General features: G+C 45.9%; 4 protein-coding genes across 4 annotated transcripts in view; 1 reads left to right on the plus strand and 3 right to left on the minus strand.

The window, feature by feature from the left end:
* LOC126564268 (carnitine O-palmitoyltransferase 2, mitochondrial) overlaps positions 1 to 15,132 on the minus strand; it is a 141,739-nt gene that overhangs the window by 110,766 nt on the left and 15,841 nt on the right. The gene's annotated exons all lie outside the window — the stretch shown is intronic.
* On the minus strand, positions 1,067 to 4,733 carry LOC126564034 (leukocyte receptor cluster member 8 homolog). The gene is made up of 4 exons (XM_050220938.1): positions 2,589 to 4,733; positions 2,004 to 2,202; positions 1,692 to 1,899; positions 1,067 to 1,346 (listed from the first exon to the last, which is right to left on the minus strand). The coding sequence occupies exons 1-4, from the start codon at positions 4,728 to 4,730 to the stop codon at positions 1,067 to 1,069; spliced, it is 2,829 nt and encodes a 942-aa protein (XP_050076895.1). The 5' UTR covers positions 4,731 to 4,733.
* LOC126564429 (cysteine sulfinic acid decarboxylase) lies at positions 8,048 to 13,897 on the plus strand. The gene is made up of 4 exons (XM_050221472.1): positions 8,048 to 8,786; positions 11,324 to 11,480; positions 11,552 to 11,762; positions 13,290 to 13,897. The coding sequence occupies exons 1-4, from the start codon at positions 8,049 to 8,051 to the stop codon at positions 13,888 to 13,890; spliced, it is 1,707 nt and encodes a 568-aa protein (XP_050077429.1). The 5' UTR covers position 8,048; the 3' UTR covers positions 13,891 to 13,897.
* Positions 12,216 to 15,132, minus strand: part of LOC126564400 (pre-mRNA-processing factor 17) — a 375,930-nt gene continuing 373,013 nt past the window's right edge. Inside the window, exon 5 of the mRNA XM_050221436.1 lies at positions 12,216 to 12,228. The gene's annotated coding sequence lies outside the window, so the exon portion shown is untranslated. The remainder of the gene's footprint in view (positions 12,229 to 15,132) is intronic.

The raw sequence follows: 15,132 nt of genomic DNA on the forward strand, positions 1-15,132 counted from the left end.
GCAACGTATGCACGTTAACTTCGTCGTTCGAGATATTGGTCATCACCTTTTTGCAGTCTTTTGTTCCAGTAGGCCCCGAAAAAAAGATTTTCCACATCCATACTCTTTACTTTCACTAGGCGAGAGGCCTTCCACTTCCAAATTGAACGGAAGATAAACAAACAATAAGAGTTCCTTCGGTACACGGGCACGGTGATTACGGGATATACGGGATTAAAACACTATTCACTAGGAAGATACACTATTGACACGCGGGACGTATTTTGCTCCCCGTACAAACATCATCATGGTGCAACACGGAACAGGTACGTATGTGTGGAGAAGCGTAGACGGAATGTAATGCTGGGTAAAATTCTTGCCGGCATATTTTAGAGGATATTCTGAACATCTTGCCACTCCTTGTGCTTCGACGGTGGTTCCTAGATACTCGAAGATGTTGCACCTCTATCGAAATGACGTGCTTCAAGAAAATGATCGTTGCAACCGTTGCATACACGTAGTGCAAAACATCGTCGACCGATGTGGCACGGGCAACTTCACTTTCCACTAGAATCCCTTCTTCCCCCAAAGTTCCATCCATTCACGGGATCAGCAGCAACCACTAGAGTTAATGTTAATTGTTTCACTCACACATACACAGAGTGCTCCCCCTGTAGCACTGTTTGTACTAACACACACACACACACATTATGCACTGAACAAAGGTCCCAAATCAAGGCAGGACCTAGTGGGGAGCACACGATCAGGCCTGGCGATTTCTAGACTCCGTGTTGCACTTCTCCCCTCTTTCCGGCAGGACACGACAAGACAGGTGTGCCTTTGCATGTTTGCAAACCGAGAAGAGAAAAATTCTAAAACAAATTTTTCTCCGCTTCTCCATAACGCTTTGGAAGGGAACAGAACGATGCCACAAAGCGACAGCCACCAGAAGGAAGACAGGCGACAAGTGGAGCGGGGGGGAGAGGGAGGATTTCCAGTAGCAGCTAGGAAATCATGCCATCTTGCCTCTTTAGGCATGTTGGTGACTTTTTGTTTCCACGCGTTGCTTACAGCGTGCGGGAGCGCTTTAGAAATTGGCCAGCACATTCATGCATAGCTTGCAGTCGATCACTTTTCTCATCGCACTTGTTACACTTTTCCATTCCGCATCAACAACAGCAACATCGGCAGCAGTAGCAGCAACACTCGATTCCACGCTCGTTCCGTCCACGGTGGTCGGTTTGGCCGCGGGCACTGGTACGGTGGTCATGATAATTTCTAATGACTCTAACCACTCGCCACACTTCTCCTCGCTGTCGAATGCCAGCGTTTGGCTGACCATTTCCACCGGTATATTGGGACGATAACTAAACACAATCAAAATCGTTAAATGGATTATTTGGCTAAAGACTCTTGAAAGGTGTATGAGAAAGAGAGAGAGAAAGGAAAAGTAATGCCTAAACAAGAAATCTTGTGGTGTGATGGCGCTGCACTGGATGCTGTGTGATGCTCAAGGGGGTGGACACTTCTATCGGACAATCACGAATAACACCAACTGCCGAAAAAGCTGCCTGACACGGATATTCCGAGAGTTCGTCCAGCAAAGGCTTAAGAAGAAAGCGTCGTACCTGCAAAACCTGTATTCCTGTTGTTCCGAAAAAAAATCCCACCCCACCCCACCAATAATCCCCCCCACATGTTTGCATACGTACGCTTTGATAATGGATTTGAGTGCTAGTTTGCGTTCGCGCTCGATGAACCAATCGATCAAATAACCTGCCATCAAGGGCGCTTCGCGATAAAGCTTGAAGAAAGTGCTATAATTGCTCAACGCCCAAGCTGATCGAAGCCGGAGCGCAAACCCTACAATATCACTTTCCTTATCCACTGCCGTCAAAGACTTGAGAATGGTGGTCAAATCTGAATCATAAAGGAAAAAAAATACATTAGTAATGAGTTGTCATGGGTTTCTACTTTATGTTGCTTTGGAGGTTCTGGTGGGCGGACTCATTTCTACCACTTACCTAGTGTGTTTTTGGTGAAGATATAGTACAGGATCCGGTACGCGGTAAACTCGAGCGCATTCTCACCGCCCACATCGGTGTACAGCATTTTGAGTTGCGTCTGGCACTGGTTAAACTCTTCGTGGTCACCCTTCTCCATCGCAATACGGGCATGTGTTTCGTATACCTGCACAGTGAATGCATCCCGAATACCTTGTACCTGTGGAAGAGATCGCTAATGTGAGTCACCTACCCACATACACACACACTGTGTCAAAAAATGCCTCCTTTAGCAAACGACCAATGAAAAAATAAGTTTCAATAAGTTTTTTTTAAATATAACTCAATTGATGATGATTGATATAACTGATTGATGATAAGAACACATTGTATTATTTTGTGGTTTGAATATATAATATTTGGCTTGATTGATTGAATATTTGAATTTAGTTTTCATTTCGTTTAGAATCATATGAACTATGCGTCATCAAATAATGGATTGATTGAATATGTTTTATCAATTATTTTGTATCCCTGTCATTTGCTGTAGGGACAATTTTATGACACAGTGTATTAAAGCTCAAGCGAACTTATTCTGCTACTTACCGTTAAATCCTGCCTGATGGATTTTAACTGATCACAGGCATAGAAATAGTCCTGCTTTTCGACCCATCTCTTCTTGACGTTCTGCAGCGAATGGCGCAACACCTCCACCGGCCGCACCTCGGACGGGGCCGGAGCTTTCGTTAAGCGCAAAAAGCTCTTTTCCAAATCGCGACACGTACCGACAATGTGTAGATCGAACAGATCTACCTCATCCTCCTCGTTATTGTACCGATCGCCCGTTGGATCGTCGATAAAAATACGGGAAGTCGTTGGCATTGTCTGCCGACGATCCTTCTTACCGAACGGTGACACAATGTTCGATGCAACAACGGGCGGAACTTTCTTGCCACCCTGGCTGTTAAACCGTGCCGCACGCTTTTTCAGCTGCTCCAAATCACCCTCCACTGCACCACCGATCTGGCCGTGTTCGGAGTAGAATCCACCGTGCGATTTACGTTGATTTTGCTTGTTTAGCTGATTTTTTTGATTTTTGTGCTTCTGTTGCTGCTTGTTGTTGTTACCCTTGCCACCAATCGGTTTGTTCGAGTAAGGACCACGACTATCGTTATCACTGCTGCTCGAAGATCTTAGTCGGTTCTTGCGGCGTGGTGACCGCGAATCATCGCTAGACGATCGACTACGACGGTTACGGCTGCCACTGCTGCTGTACCGGCTGGGTGAGCGGGACCGCGAACGTGACGGGCGCATCTTTCTCCCAGCGGAAGAAGAATTGCCCGATTTCATGCCCATCCGTGTACCGATCGAAGGCGAAATGCCAGCGTTTGGAGATTGTTTCTTCCCACCGAAGGGTAACTGCTGACCGCCCTTAACATTCCCGAGCGGACTCTGGTACGGGGTGATACTGCCCATTCCCTTGCCTGCCTTATTGGAGGACATTCCCAACACACCACCGCCATTAATGTTAGGCGGTAACAGTACCTGCTGGTTGCGCTCGCTGTGCACACTCGGGACCGGTTCGTTGTCCCAGTCTTTCGTCCACAATTCACCCTTGTTAGCGGCAGCCGTAATGCGTCCCTTCAGGCAAATATCGATCTGATCCTTGTCGAAATCCGTTTTACACTTCGCGTAGCATCGTGCAACGAAATTGTTCAAACTTTGCGGCCAATCATCGGTTGGATTGTGGAACGGATCGGGCTTTTTAGCGGCACTTACGACCGGTGGTGTTGGAGCTTGCGGTTGCGGCAACATGCTAATGCCACCGGGAATCTGTGACGGAGCTGAGGGAAGCGGTGGAGGTGGTTTGCTTAGATCAGGCGGAGGCGTTGGAAAGTTGGTCGCTGCATTGCCGGGTGAAACCGGAAGTGAACCGGCTGGCATTAGTGGTGGAATGTTGGTCGCCGTTGAACCGACCATGCCACCACCGTTCATGAAAATGTTACCACTATTAGGATTGCCGTGTTGGATAGCACTGTTGTTCATGCCGTTGTTTTTGTTCTTCTTGCGCTTCTTCTTACCTCCCGCCCCTCCGCTCTGGAAGGCAGCCATCATCTGCTGATGTTGCTGCTGCTGGATGTGCTGCTGTTGCTGTTGGGCGTGTATTTGGCTGGCCTGGGCGAGTGGATTGCTGGCAACGATTGGGCTGACCCGCTGCGGGTGCTTATTTATATTAAAACGAATCGGCCCAAATTGACTCGGTGCCTGCTTGTTAAAACCCATCGAATCGTTACCAGACTGTTGTTGCTGCTGCTGCTGATTTTGTTGCTGAGGAGAGCTGAAAAAGTTGTTGCCCGTCATTCCCATACCACCGCCGTTACTGTTATCGGACATTGGGCCAGAACCAAAACCGGATGAAGAATTGTTCATGTTGCCACCGACATTGCTAGCGCCTTTGTTACTGTTTGCTGCACCAAAACCTGCCGATCCCATACCGCCCTGCATGGGGCCACTGCCGGAATTGTTGTACTGCAGCTGCTGGTACAATGCATAAAATTGCGCATATTGCTGCTGCTGCTGTTGCTGTTGCTGATTCATCCCGTACGGTCCCGGGTATCCCCCACCAGCAGCGGACTGCTGCTGCTGCTGCTGGACTGCCTGGGCAGCTGCCATCCAAGCAGCTTGCTGACTCAATGATTGATCTTGCGAGTTCATAATCCTACTTACGACTGTTTCACCTAAATGCATCGCTCAGGCGACACATCGAATGCATCGCATGCTACACGACAACTTTGTCGTCTGTATAAAATCCGGTTTGCCAAGGGGATGAAATTCGTAACCTTCCGAAAAGAATCCTCAAATACGCTTTGCCTAAATATGGGGTACACATTTATGCGAAAAGTGAAAATCCAAGATGGCGACTGTGGGAACGTTTATGGTTCGGTACTGTATGGCGATTTTCAAGCCGTTCTCTACATTAGAGTTAGACCACTTACCTTAACTAGAAGGTCGAAGGCGTTATCTTTGCCTAGTGACACTTTTTAAATGGTTTTCACTCAATTATATCACTGAAATTAAATAGTTTTCTTAAGCTATTTCAACACACACCATCGCTCTACGAAAATAACATTTGTAGTGAGGGTGCGTAGCGAGGCGGAACTATTGCTCCGGGACCGGAGCGGAACAGTGGAACGTTGCGTTTCAATTCAATTCAAAGTCAAGAAACGTCAGATAAATTGGCCGTTGAAGTTGTTATTGTAACGATTACATGTAAAATTACAGAGTGATAGAATGCGTAAAAGAATAATTCATTTTTTAAATATTTTCATACTGTTCTAACATTAAACAGCATATTTGATTGTAAATTATAAAACCAAGAGATTTTTCTGCTCTCATAAAATTGGTTTATTTTTAATAACCACATATTTATGTATTAATAGCAAGGAAAGAAGCAATGTGGATCTTTTTCAATGGATTTAGAAAGAAAGGATCAATAGTAGATGAAGTTAGAGTTATACGGTCCAGCGATAGGGCACATCTATGGACAAGGATGGACATGATCCATGGATATAAGTACAAGGGGCCTCTTTTAACGGTTTTTGTCCAAAAGGGGCTTGTTCATGGGAACATCATGCATAGTGTTGTGAAAAGTAGCTCTTTTTTTAGAGTGAGAGCATCTGCTCGCTAACATGAAGGATTTGAGGCCTATCGGTAGCTCCGCGACCACTGAGGACGAAGAGCTTGAGCAGTGCGAAGAGCTACCTCGTGAGGGGGAATAGCTTGCAGAGTGCGAGTGCTAAGAGTGCGTGGTTTGGGTTTAGAATAAGCATCGTTCAACGAGTTTTTTTTTTCATAGTTATGAGAGGATCATCACGGGTACAGGGTCCTACAAATCAAAATCCTTCGCACTCTGAATAAGATTGTTAGATCATTGGATTATCAGAAGAAATAATCTGGTCCTCTTATAGTAAAGATACAATAGGACTTTTCTCGCAAGACTCCTGATGCCTCTAATAAAAGGAAACTTAAACGGCGAGGACCAACAAAAAATCAGGAACCAAAACTATCGTGAAATGAATTTTGGCTCGTAGAAAAAATAATTTAAAAATGTCGTTTTTCTCGCTAAGCGAATAAATTCATTAACAGAATGATCGTACACCTTTTAAGTGCAATGCTTAGAAACAACAACAACAAAAAATCACACATTATTTTTTTCTTTGCGAAGGCCTTAATTTATTTAATTATCAAACTCAACTGTTCAAGCACACCAGGTAGGTTCAGCGGCACAGGCGGCCAAGCACATCAACGCAATTCTAGGCTGTTTGGATCCATGTCAACCCGTTGCCAAAAACCTTTCACGTGTTGTTTCACATGCTCCTTAATCATGTGGAATGATGAATTTTAATTTCAATTCCTCTCAATCGTTTCCCGTACAATCAAAGCTAAATAACCGATTAAATATTGTTATTGGTATGGTGGTGGTTTGTTTTTATTTTCTGCCAACCCAAACCAATTCTCTACAATAAATTAGTTAATCGACAGATAACTCGCAATTCGCAATTTTAATAAGGATGCTCCAATTGTGACTCCACCACAAATTTCGCGACAAGCATTGATTGGCCAGGCATATTGCAACAGCTTCTATCATTTCGAGAGGTCATTGTGGGTGTGCATGTGGCGAGCTACATAAAGAGGAAATAATGTTTTTCCGATTCACACACGCATAGAGCACCCTCGTACCCCTCTACCTTACACACAGGTGGAGCGCGATCATGTTTAAGTTCAAGGCAGTGCAACATTAGCATTAGTATGCGTAAATGATACTCTTTTTCTAGTAGCTTTTGTTCAGCTTAACCTGTTAACAATATAGTTAATCGAGCGATAAGCCGCACTGCTTCACAACCCTGCTTTGAAACAACAGCAGACTACGCATACCAGGCCAGGGCGGCCATTTAGCATAATTTTTTGCACACGCGACCCCTCACATCGAGGAAATAATCTGCCAAGGACGTTACCAAATAATAAACTAAGCGGTGCGGATGGACGCAGTGGAATGATTTTTTTGAGAAAAAAAATCTCTAATTGGGCTAGCTGAGGAACAATTTAACGCTTGTGTAATCAATAGGTGCAATAGCGATTCAATTTTACGTCAGATAACAAAAAAAACGTTCAAGTGTAAACTTTTGTTCAATGGACAACTTCCCGAGAAGGTTTGATGGAGTCTAGCCAAATGCAATTGATTCTCCGGGACTCCTGGGCCATTTGCCTGGCGTATGCTCCATATCTTCTACACTAACGCCATTTTTTTTTCTTATCAAACGATTGTTTTGCTACCGCTTTACGCATATTTCATTGATTCATTCTTTTTTTTTGCGCTCTCCGCATTTAATTATACCCCCTTTTCCGCGCTCTGGCAGGCTTGGCCGGTGATCATCATCACATGCAACCTCGCCGAATTGTGAACACGGCGTTAAACTACTAACAGCGACACACGCGTTCCGGTAGTACGGTAGGGCGCGTGCCAACCACAAAGGCGATTTCGCGCATCCCCGACCCGACGAGCACGCGCGCTCGTTCTTGCGAATGTTCTACGAGCGAACCGAATCGCGCGATCGCGCGGGCCTGATCTTGAATGGAAGCGCGCACACACAGCGAGAGTGAAGCGAATCGTGTTCAAGTCTCGCTGCATTCGGTTTTGCTAGATCACACAAGGGGGAACCTGCCAGTCCCGCGTGTACTGGGTCTCCACCGTAGTGTGCTGGTTCATATATAAGAGCGCGTGCCGTCGGCCAAAGGAATTTAGTGTGAGCCTGATCTCGCTTCAAACGTTGCGCAGCAAGCAGCAGGCAGTGCGTTCCTCTCACCACCGGGTTTTATATGTGCTTCGTGCCCCGTAAAGCTCTAGCAGCAAAGGAGCACAGCATCCACACGTGGTGTGATCGACGCGAGATTTTTGGAGCTTAAGTCGCCGAAACCGGAAATAGTGAATAGTGTGTCAGCAGGTTGATAACGAACATATCTTCAGTGCTTTTTTAAATCACACGCGGCCCCAAAGTAAAGCTCAGTATGCCTGCCAACGGTGTGTGTAGTGTCGGTTTGGAGGTGATCGAGGATAATGCGGCCACCTATGCCAGCGGCTCGGACAGTGCCGGTGTCTCGGAGGATGAAGATGTGCAGCAACTGTTCGTGAGCGGTACAGATCGCGTGACGAGTGTGTCCCTCCAGCCGAAGAAGTCGGCAGAAGCGCGCACCAAGTTGTCACCCCTCGGGGATGAAAGCAAACAGGCGGTATCGGAAAAACGGTACGCAAGTCTGCCAAACCGTGAGCAGCATCAGCAATTCTTGACCGAGTTCCTAACGGAGGTGCTCAACTCGGCTGTCTTCAATGCGACCGATCGTTCGAACAAAGTCCTCAACTGGGTCGATCCGGAGGAGCTAAAGCGTACGCTCGATCTCGCCATCAAGGACGAGCCGGATACGCACGAAAAGTTGCTGGAACTGACGCGTGCCACCATACGGCACTCGGTAAAGACGGGCCATCCGTACTTTATGAATCAGCTGTTCTCGTCTGTCGATCCGTACGGATTCGCGGGCCAGGTGCTAACCGATGCGCTCAACCCGAGTGTCTACACGTTCGAGGTGTCGCCCGTGTTTGTGCTGATGGAGGAGGTGGTGCTGCGCGAGATGCGCTCGATCGTGGGCTACCCGAATGGAGAAGGTGATGGAATATTCGCGCCCGGCGGTTCGATGGCCAACGGGTACGCAATTAGCTGCGCTCGCCACAAGTTCATGCCTGACATTAAGGTAGGTGGAATTTAGAAAGGATTTTAATTATCGAGTAAGAGGATTGGAGGAAAAAAAACCTGAGCCTATGGGAAAATTGGAAAATTGGTAGATGGTTTGTGATAATGGGGTTTGTTCTAATTGTTGAAACAATCGGTTCACAAGAAATGTACATTTCTTTGCAAATGGCCAAGCACGTGTTCGCCTGTACGAATTGATCGTGTAAAACAGGTTAAGCACGTGTACCCTAGAACATTCCTCATCAACGCCACCAGACGTCAGGTCAGCGCATCGTGGTGGTTACTTGTCTCCTGATGACGATTCTGCAAACAGCAGAGTGGCATCATCCATTCACAGCGCAGTAGCTTGGCACGGGCAGCTTATTTTTTTGTTTATTTGCGCTAGCACACTGTCTGAACTTCCGTTAAATTGACCACGCTGAAGATTTAAATATAATTCCTACTTTACGACCCGTGGCTAAAGTGAAAGGGATGTCTGTGTGTGTGTGATCAACACATGCGGAATATCCCATGCGATCAATTACAGGACCTAAATGGTATGTACAGTGGGAGTCAGTGTCCCGTCCTCTTGAACATCGCTGGTGTCCTATAAATAGATACGATCGTACTATACATCCGCCTGAAGCCTAGCTATAATTGGTACCAAGCCAATTCGAATAAATGCGGTAAAAATGGCTCCCGTGCATGGATCCCCAAATAGCACTTTATAGTCCAAGGAAGACAAACAGAAGAACATGGACAGCACCGAGGATGTTTCAGGATTGAATCGAATAGCTTTTCCACCGAACGGCGCGGACTGTCCGTGAAAGACACTAACCACTTACTTACCGCGCCCAATCAACCGTTAAAAAGGGGAAGTGTTACTTCCTTTCGGCCGTCGATCACCATGACACACCGCCATGTTTTTTTTTTTTTTTGCTGTTGCTACTGTTTGGTCTTGGGCCGGAAAGGTGCTGTTGGCCCGCAAACAACAACAACAACATGATGACTTTGGCCCTGAACATGACGATCGAGCGTGCGATCGCGTGAATGTGCCCGTTTGCAGACTTTGCGCAAAAAAAAAAAACCAACAGAGAACCCCAATCAAGACATCGAACCTCACACAATCCTGCCACGCGGCGATTCTCGAGGCGCCAAGTGTTTCGGGGCGACACGCGCCACCTCCATCGATCAGTGAACTGGTACAAAATGGCTAACCGCGGTGGATGGGGAGCATGACATTGAAAAGCTAGCGGCTGTTGAGATGCACCATTTGACCTCTGCTTCCGTTCTTTTCCGGGGGGCGGTGCACGAAACAATAAAAAAAGGCACGAATTTGCAATTCCGTCCACTGAAAACTGGTTTCAGCAGGATTCGAATCGTTTCCTCAACTAGTAAATTAATGGTGGCCCGATCTTGTTAAGCATATCACGCGCCCAATCGAAATCTCATATGTTTACAAACAAAACGTGCGAAACAGGTTTCTTTTTTGTTTTGTGCGCTTGATATTCGATTGGGCGCGATGCTGCCTGGTTGTGGAAGATTGATTGGATTGAGGTGCCGTTATGATCAGCTACTTTGAAGGTGATATGCTTTTGTTATCTTGCGGCCATTATGGGTGTAGAATTGGTAATAGCTCACCGCTCAAATGACCCATAGAATTCCCCTCCTAGGCCAGCTGAACGCTAAAACCCGTTGTTAAAGTCCGTACACTTCCATTCACTTGAAGCTTGGAAATTCCTTCTCCACGGTATTACCCAGTCCTTAGCTTAGGCCTTAAAATCACCTCCCAGCTCCAGCAGTTGACTACAAAGTGCCTTCTAGTTATCTTTCCAACTAGACATACTGACTACAGCGCTATTAGTAGGCTAATTATCGTTGGTACTACTACTGCTGCTGCTTCCATCTCAGCCCGGTTTGCGATCGCGATCGCGATCAATGCATCACACATCGCACGCTACGATCAGTTATCGACAGCATGATCAATCTATTATGTGTTAGTGTTGAGGTTGTCCTAAGGAAGCAAAAACTTACTTTGTGATTTTACCGAGCACCGCAGAAGGCAATTAATCAATAATTGTGGGAATTCTAACACTGCACGTCACTGTGCTGTGTGAATGGAGTGGTGAGGTGGTTCGGAGATAATAATTGACAGAGCCTTGAATGATCTCGCTAGAGCGTGTGCAAGTGCATCGCCACTTTCTTCCGCTGCTTTAGAATTATTGTGCAATCGGAAATGAGATTGACAATTGATTAGCAAAATCAGCTAATAGTCAGGAACGCTGATTACAAAAGCGGTTGAAACTGAAATGCATTGACGTAGCGGTTATATTGTATTATCAAGTCGGTCCAGACGATAACTGATAGGACAAAATGCCTAAAACCGGAGGGTTCCGACGGGGCCCAATATCAATTCCACCAAGGGCCTTCAAAGCTTGATCCGCCACTATAGGCAACGTATAGGCAAATTTAAATTCCGCTTAGGACCTCCGAGGCGCTAATTATTATCACATACAAAAGACTTCAATGCCGCAATTAAACTGTTTTCTTCACTTCCAGACGAAAGGATTGCATGCCCTTCCACGATTGGTTATCTTCACATCGGAAGACGCCCATTACTCCGTCAAGAAGCTGGCCTCGTTTATGGGTATCGGTTCGGACAATGTCTATGCCATCAAGACCGACAACATTGGCAAAATTCGAGTCGATCATTTAGGTACGTAAAGTATCCAACTGATACAAAATGGTTATAGTATTAACGGGGTTTCGGCTCGATCTTCCCACCAGAAAGCGAAATCTTGCGTGCCAAAGCTGAGGGAGCGCTACCGTTCATGGTATCAGCGACAGCAGGAACTACCGTAATTGGTGCATTCGATCCACTGGAGCAGATTGCCGACCTGTGCGCTAAGTACAACCTCTGGATGCACGTCGATGCGGCTTGGGGTGGTGGTGCACTGATGTCCAAGAAGTATCGTACCCTGCTTAAGGGAATCGAAAGGTAAGAACCAGAACCGGAAGCGTTTGGCTTTTGTGTTGATAGGGGTACACGGGTGGTACTTGTTTGGTTCACACCAGTTTATCCCTTTTTCGTGCAGAAGTAGAACAGGTTTTCCGCGTATACTTAAGATTGGCTAGAATAGAACGATTCTTTTTTAAGTTTCAGGTTTATGTCGCAAGGCATCTGTCAATCCGATGATGGACAAGCAGCGACGTTTATTTCCCAGTTTCTTGTCTATTTTCAACCAGCGTGTTTCTGTGTGTTGCGGAAATGAATGTGTCTACCCCGGCTCGTGTATTGGAATGCTTCGTACGGTTGCGTTCAAAAGTGAGCACGTGAACCGGTAACCTTGCGATGCGTGCAAAAAAAGGTTTTCCTTCATCTTTGTATGAATTCTGTACGCTTATTGTAACGATGCATTCGACAGTGCGGAATGCTGCCAGCATCGTCCAATGCTCGCCCGCAACTAGAAGACCAGACCGTACAATAAAAGTTTCTTTGGCCTTTACTTTCCAACGGTAGGCGGCTTACTTCAAGCAGCTTTGCTGGCCTTTGTGGTCAGGTTTAATGTGACGACGATCGATTCGATCGACTCTTGTCTTTGCGATCTAGTCAACCAGCCTAGCGAATGATCAATCGAACACACGATTAATGTTCATGATGATTATACTTTCATATCATACACCGGGAACAGGTGTTTCCTTTTCAAATCTGGGGGCCTGGTGATTGCAACGATTGAATGGCTTCAAGTGCTAAATTTTTTTAATTTCATTCAGTCTCTCATACCGTAGACATTCTTAGCTCGATTTGGTGGGAAATACATTTCCGGTCTCCGTCTGATCCGTGTCCTCCATGAGGGGCTCTCTTGTTCCACTTATCTAACCGTAACGAAAAAAAGGCATCGATACAAATGCATGCAATTATAGTCGAAGAGTGATTACCACCCAACACCATAGACGCTGGCTGCGCGCTTGATTCGCACAACGGTCAATTTTCCGGAGAACTGGAAATAATTCGCACCGTGAATCGCATTACTGGTCACTTGGCGAGCCGACAAGTGTGCAGCACACACACGCCATCGCCACCACGTAACGACATTGGCCCAAAAGATCTCCACCGGCTACCCAAGTCGTCCACAGTAGTGAACGGTCGGAAGGCCTAGCTTTGGTTGACTGTTTCTTTGTACTAGGGTCGTGCGCTATGTCGCGCCATGCTGCACAGTAAGGTCAATGTCAATGGCAGCCACAGTGAAAATGGTAAGATCCTTGGATCTGTTGGAGGCTCGTTGGCACATTGGGCCGGGGTAGAACAAAAAAGGCGAACCGACCGAACCGTAACGCTACTGCGATCGTTTCGAGGTGGCTACTAAAGCTTCTAGATTGAATGCAAAAAAGAAAAAAAAAGGAAGCGATTTTATAAGGCCCAACAACCCAAAAACTGACGTGAATTAATTCGCTAACTGTCTACATCTGCATCGCTAATTGTTCGTGCATTTGCAATAATTTAACTCATTTCCGGCTTTTACAGGTCCGACTCGGTTACCTGGAATCCACACAAGCTGCTCGCTGCCCCGCAGCAGTGCTCCACGCTGCTTACGCGCCACCGGAACATCCTATCTGAGTGCCACTCAACGAATGCCACGTACCTGTTCCAGAAGGACAAATTCTACGACACCCGGTACGATACCGGCGACAAACACATTCAGTGTGGCCGGCGGGCCGATGTGCTCAAGTTTTGGTTCATGTGGCGTGCCAAGGGATCGGCCGGCTTCGAGCAGCACATTGACAAGGTGTTTGAAAATGCGGAACATTTTACTAACAGTATTAAAGCCCGGCCCGGCTTCGAGATGGTCATCGAGCATCCCGAGTGCACGAACGTGTGCTTCTGGTATGTGCCACCGGGGCTGCGCAGTGTACCGCGCGAGTCGGCCGAATTCCGCGAACGGTTGCACAAGGTGGCGCCCAAGGTGAAGGAGCGCATGATGAAGGAAGGATCGATGATGATCACGTACCAGCCGATCCACGACAAGCCCAACTTTTTCCGGCTGGTGCTGCAAAATTCGTCCCTGGACAAGTCGGACATGAATTACATTATTGACGAAATTGAGCGATTGGGCAAGGATTTGTAAATGCGGCCGCGCCATTGCACGAAGAGTACTGTCCGCGTTGTTGTCCTGTTTGCTTAACTTATTTTCCTTTTCTATCACGATACAGATGTATTTATTGAAAGCATTCGTTACTAGCAGCTAAATTCACAAAACAAACGACCAGTGTCCAGGGTAGGTTTTCATAGATACAACGGGAGAAAAATGGAGCGAAGGTTAAAATGTAGAATGCATCTTATGCATCATGAGCTACTGTGCGAGATGATGATGAGGGTGATAGTGTTAATGTGTAAAAATCTGTACAAGTGGAATAGCATCGACATCCTTCGTGGGTGTTATGTTGTTCGCTTAAGAATACTTATTTGTGCTATAGTGTAAGCATGTTTCAAATATATTGAAACTATTTTTATCAACATGCCACTTTCATTTGCCACACAAATATCACATGGGGGTTCCAACGTTGGGTAAACAAATACAGTTAGGCAGTAGTAGCTCCCGAGCAGCCGGAAGGCCTCACCTCGATAAAGTGAGCGTGTTATAATTTTCAAAAAGGTCCTCATTAGGAACCTCTTCGCCATCTTGGAGCTCTTCGCGAAAATAGATGGCACGAAATAGCTCTTTGAACTCTTCGAGCTATTCATCCTTAGTGATCGCGGAGCTACTGGGAGGCCTCACCTCTCACTTGTTCGTGGGCAGCTGCCCTCTTCTCTTTGAAAAGAGCTTTTTTACACAACACTAGTTACAAATAACGAATGCATTAAAATAAGACTAATTGGAGGATGGCAATGAAAATAAAACTGCTACAGATATTTAAGAAAAAAAATCATACGAACAGAATTTTCATTTTATTTCCCGACGGGTCATACGGCATGACTGGCTTAAAAAAAAATTTTGTTATTTCCAGCTCTTTCTGGACTCCCAAGGTCATTTTATCTTCCATCTTGATAACAACTTGATTGAAAGAGGTATTCGGCATAAGGTTTACCCTGAAAATTCTTTCTGAAAGTTAAAGTAAACCCACGACATCCTGAGCGACTATGTGAAGACTGTTCTTTCAGTTCTAGGATAAAGTTTAGGCTATTTTATGTGCTTGTCTAACCTTTAATCAGGAAATTATTTGAATTAAAAAAAGGATAAAAGGTCAAAATGAATGTTCCAAGAGCAAATCGTTTGTATATTGGGAGAATACGGTCTGTTTATATTTGATATTCAATAATAGTTCAATAAATTCCGATTACAAGAATAACACGCTTGAATACACATCAA

This window comes from Anopheles maculipalpis, chromosome 3RL (assembly GCF_943734695.1).
Source record: "Anopheles maculipalpis chromosome 3RL, idAnoMacuDA_375_x, whole genome shotgun sequence".
In the NCBI taxonomy this organism is placed as follows: domain Eukaryota; kingdom Metazoa; phylum Arthropoda; class Insecta; order Diptera; family Culicidae; genus Anopheles; species Anopheles maculipalpis.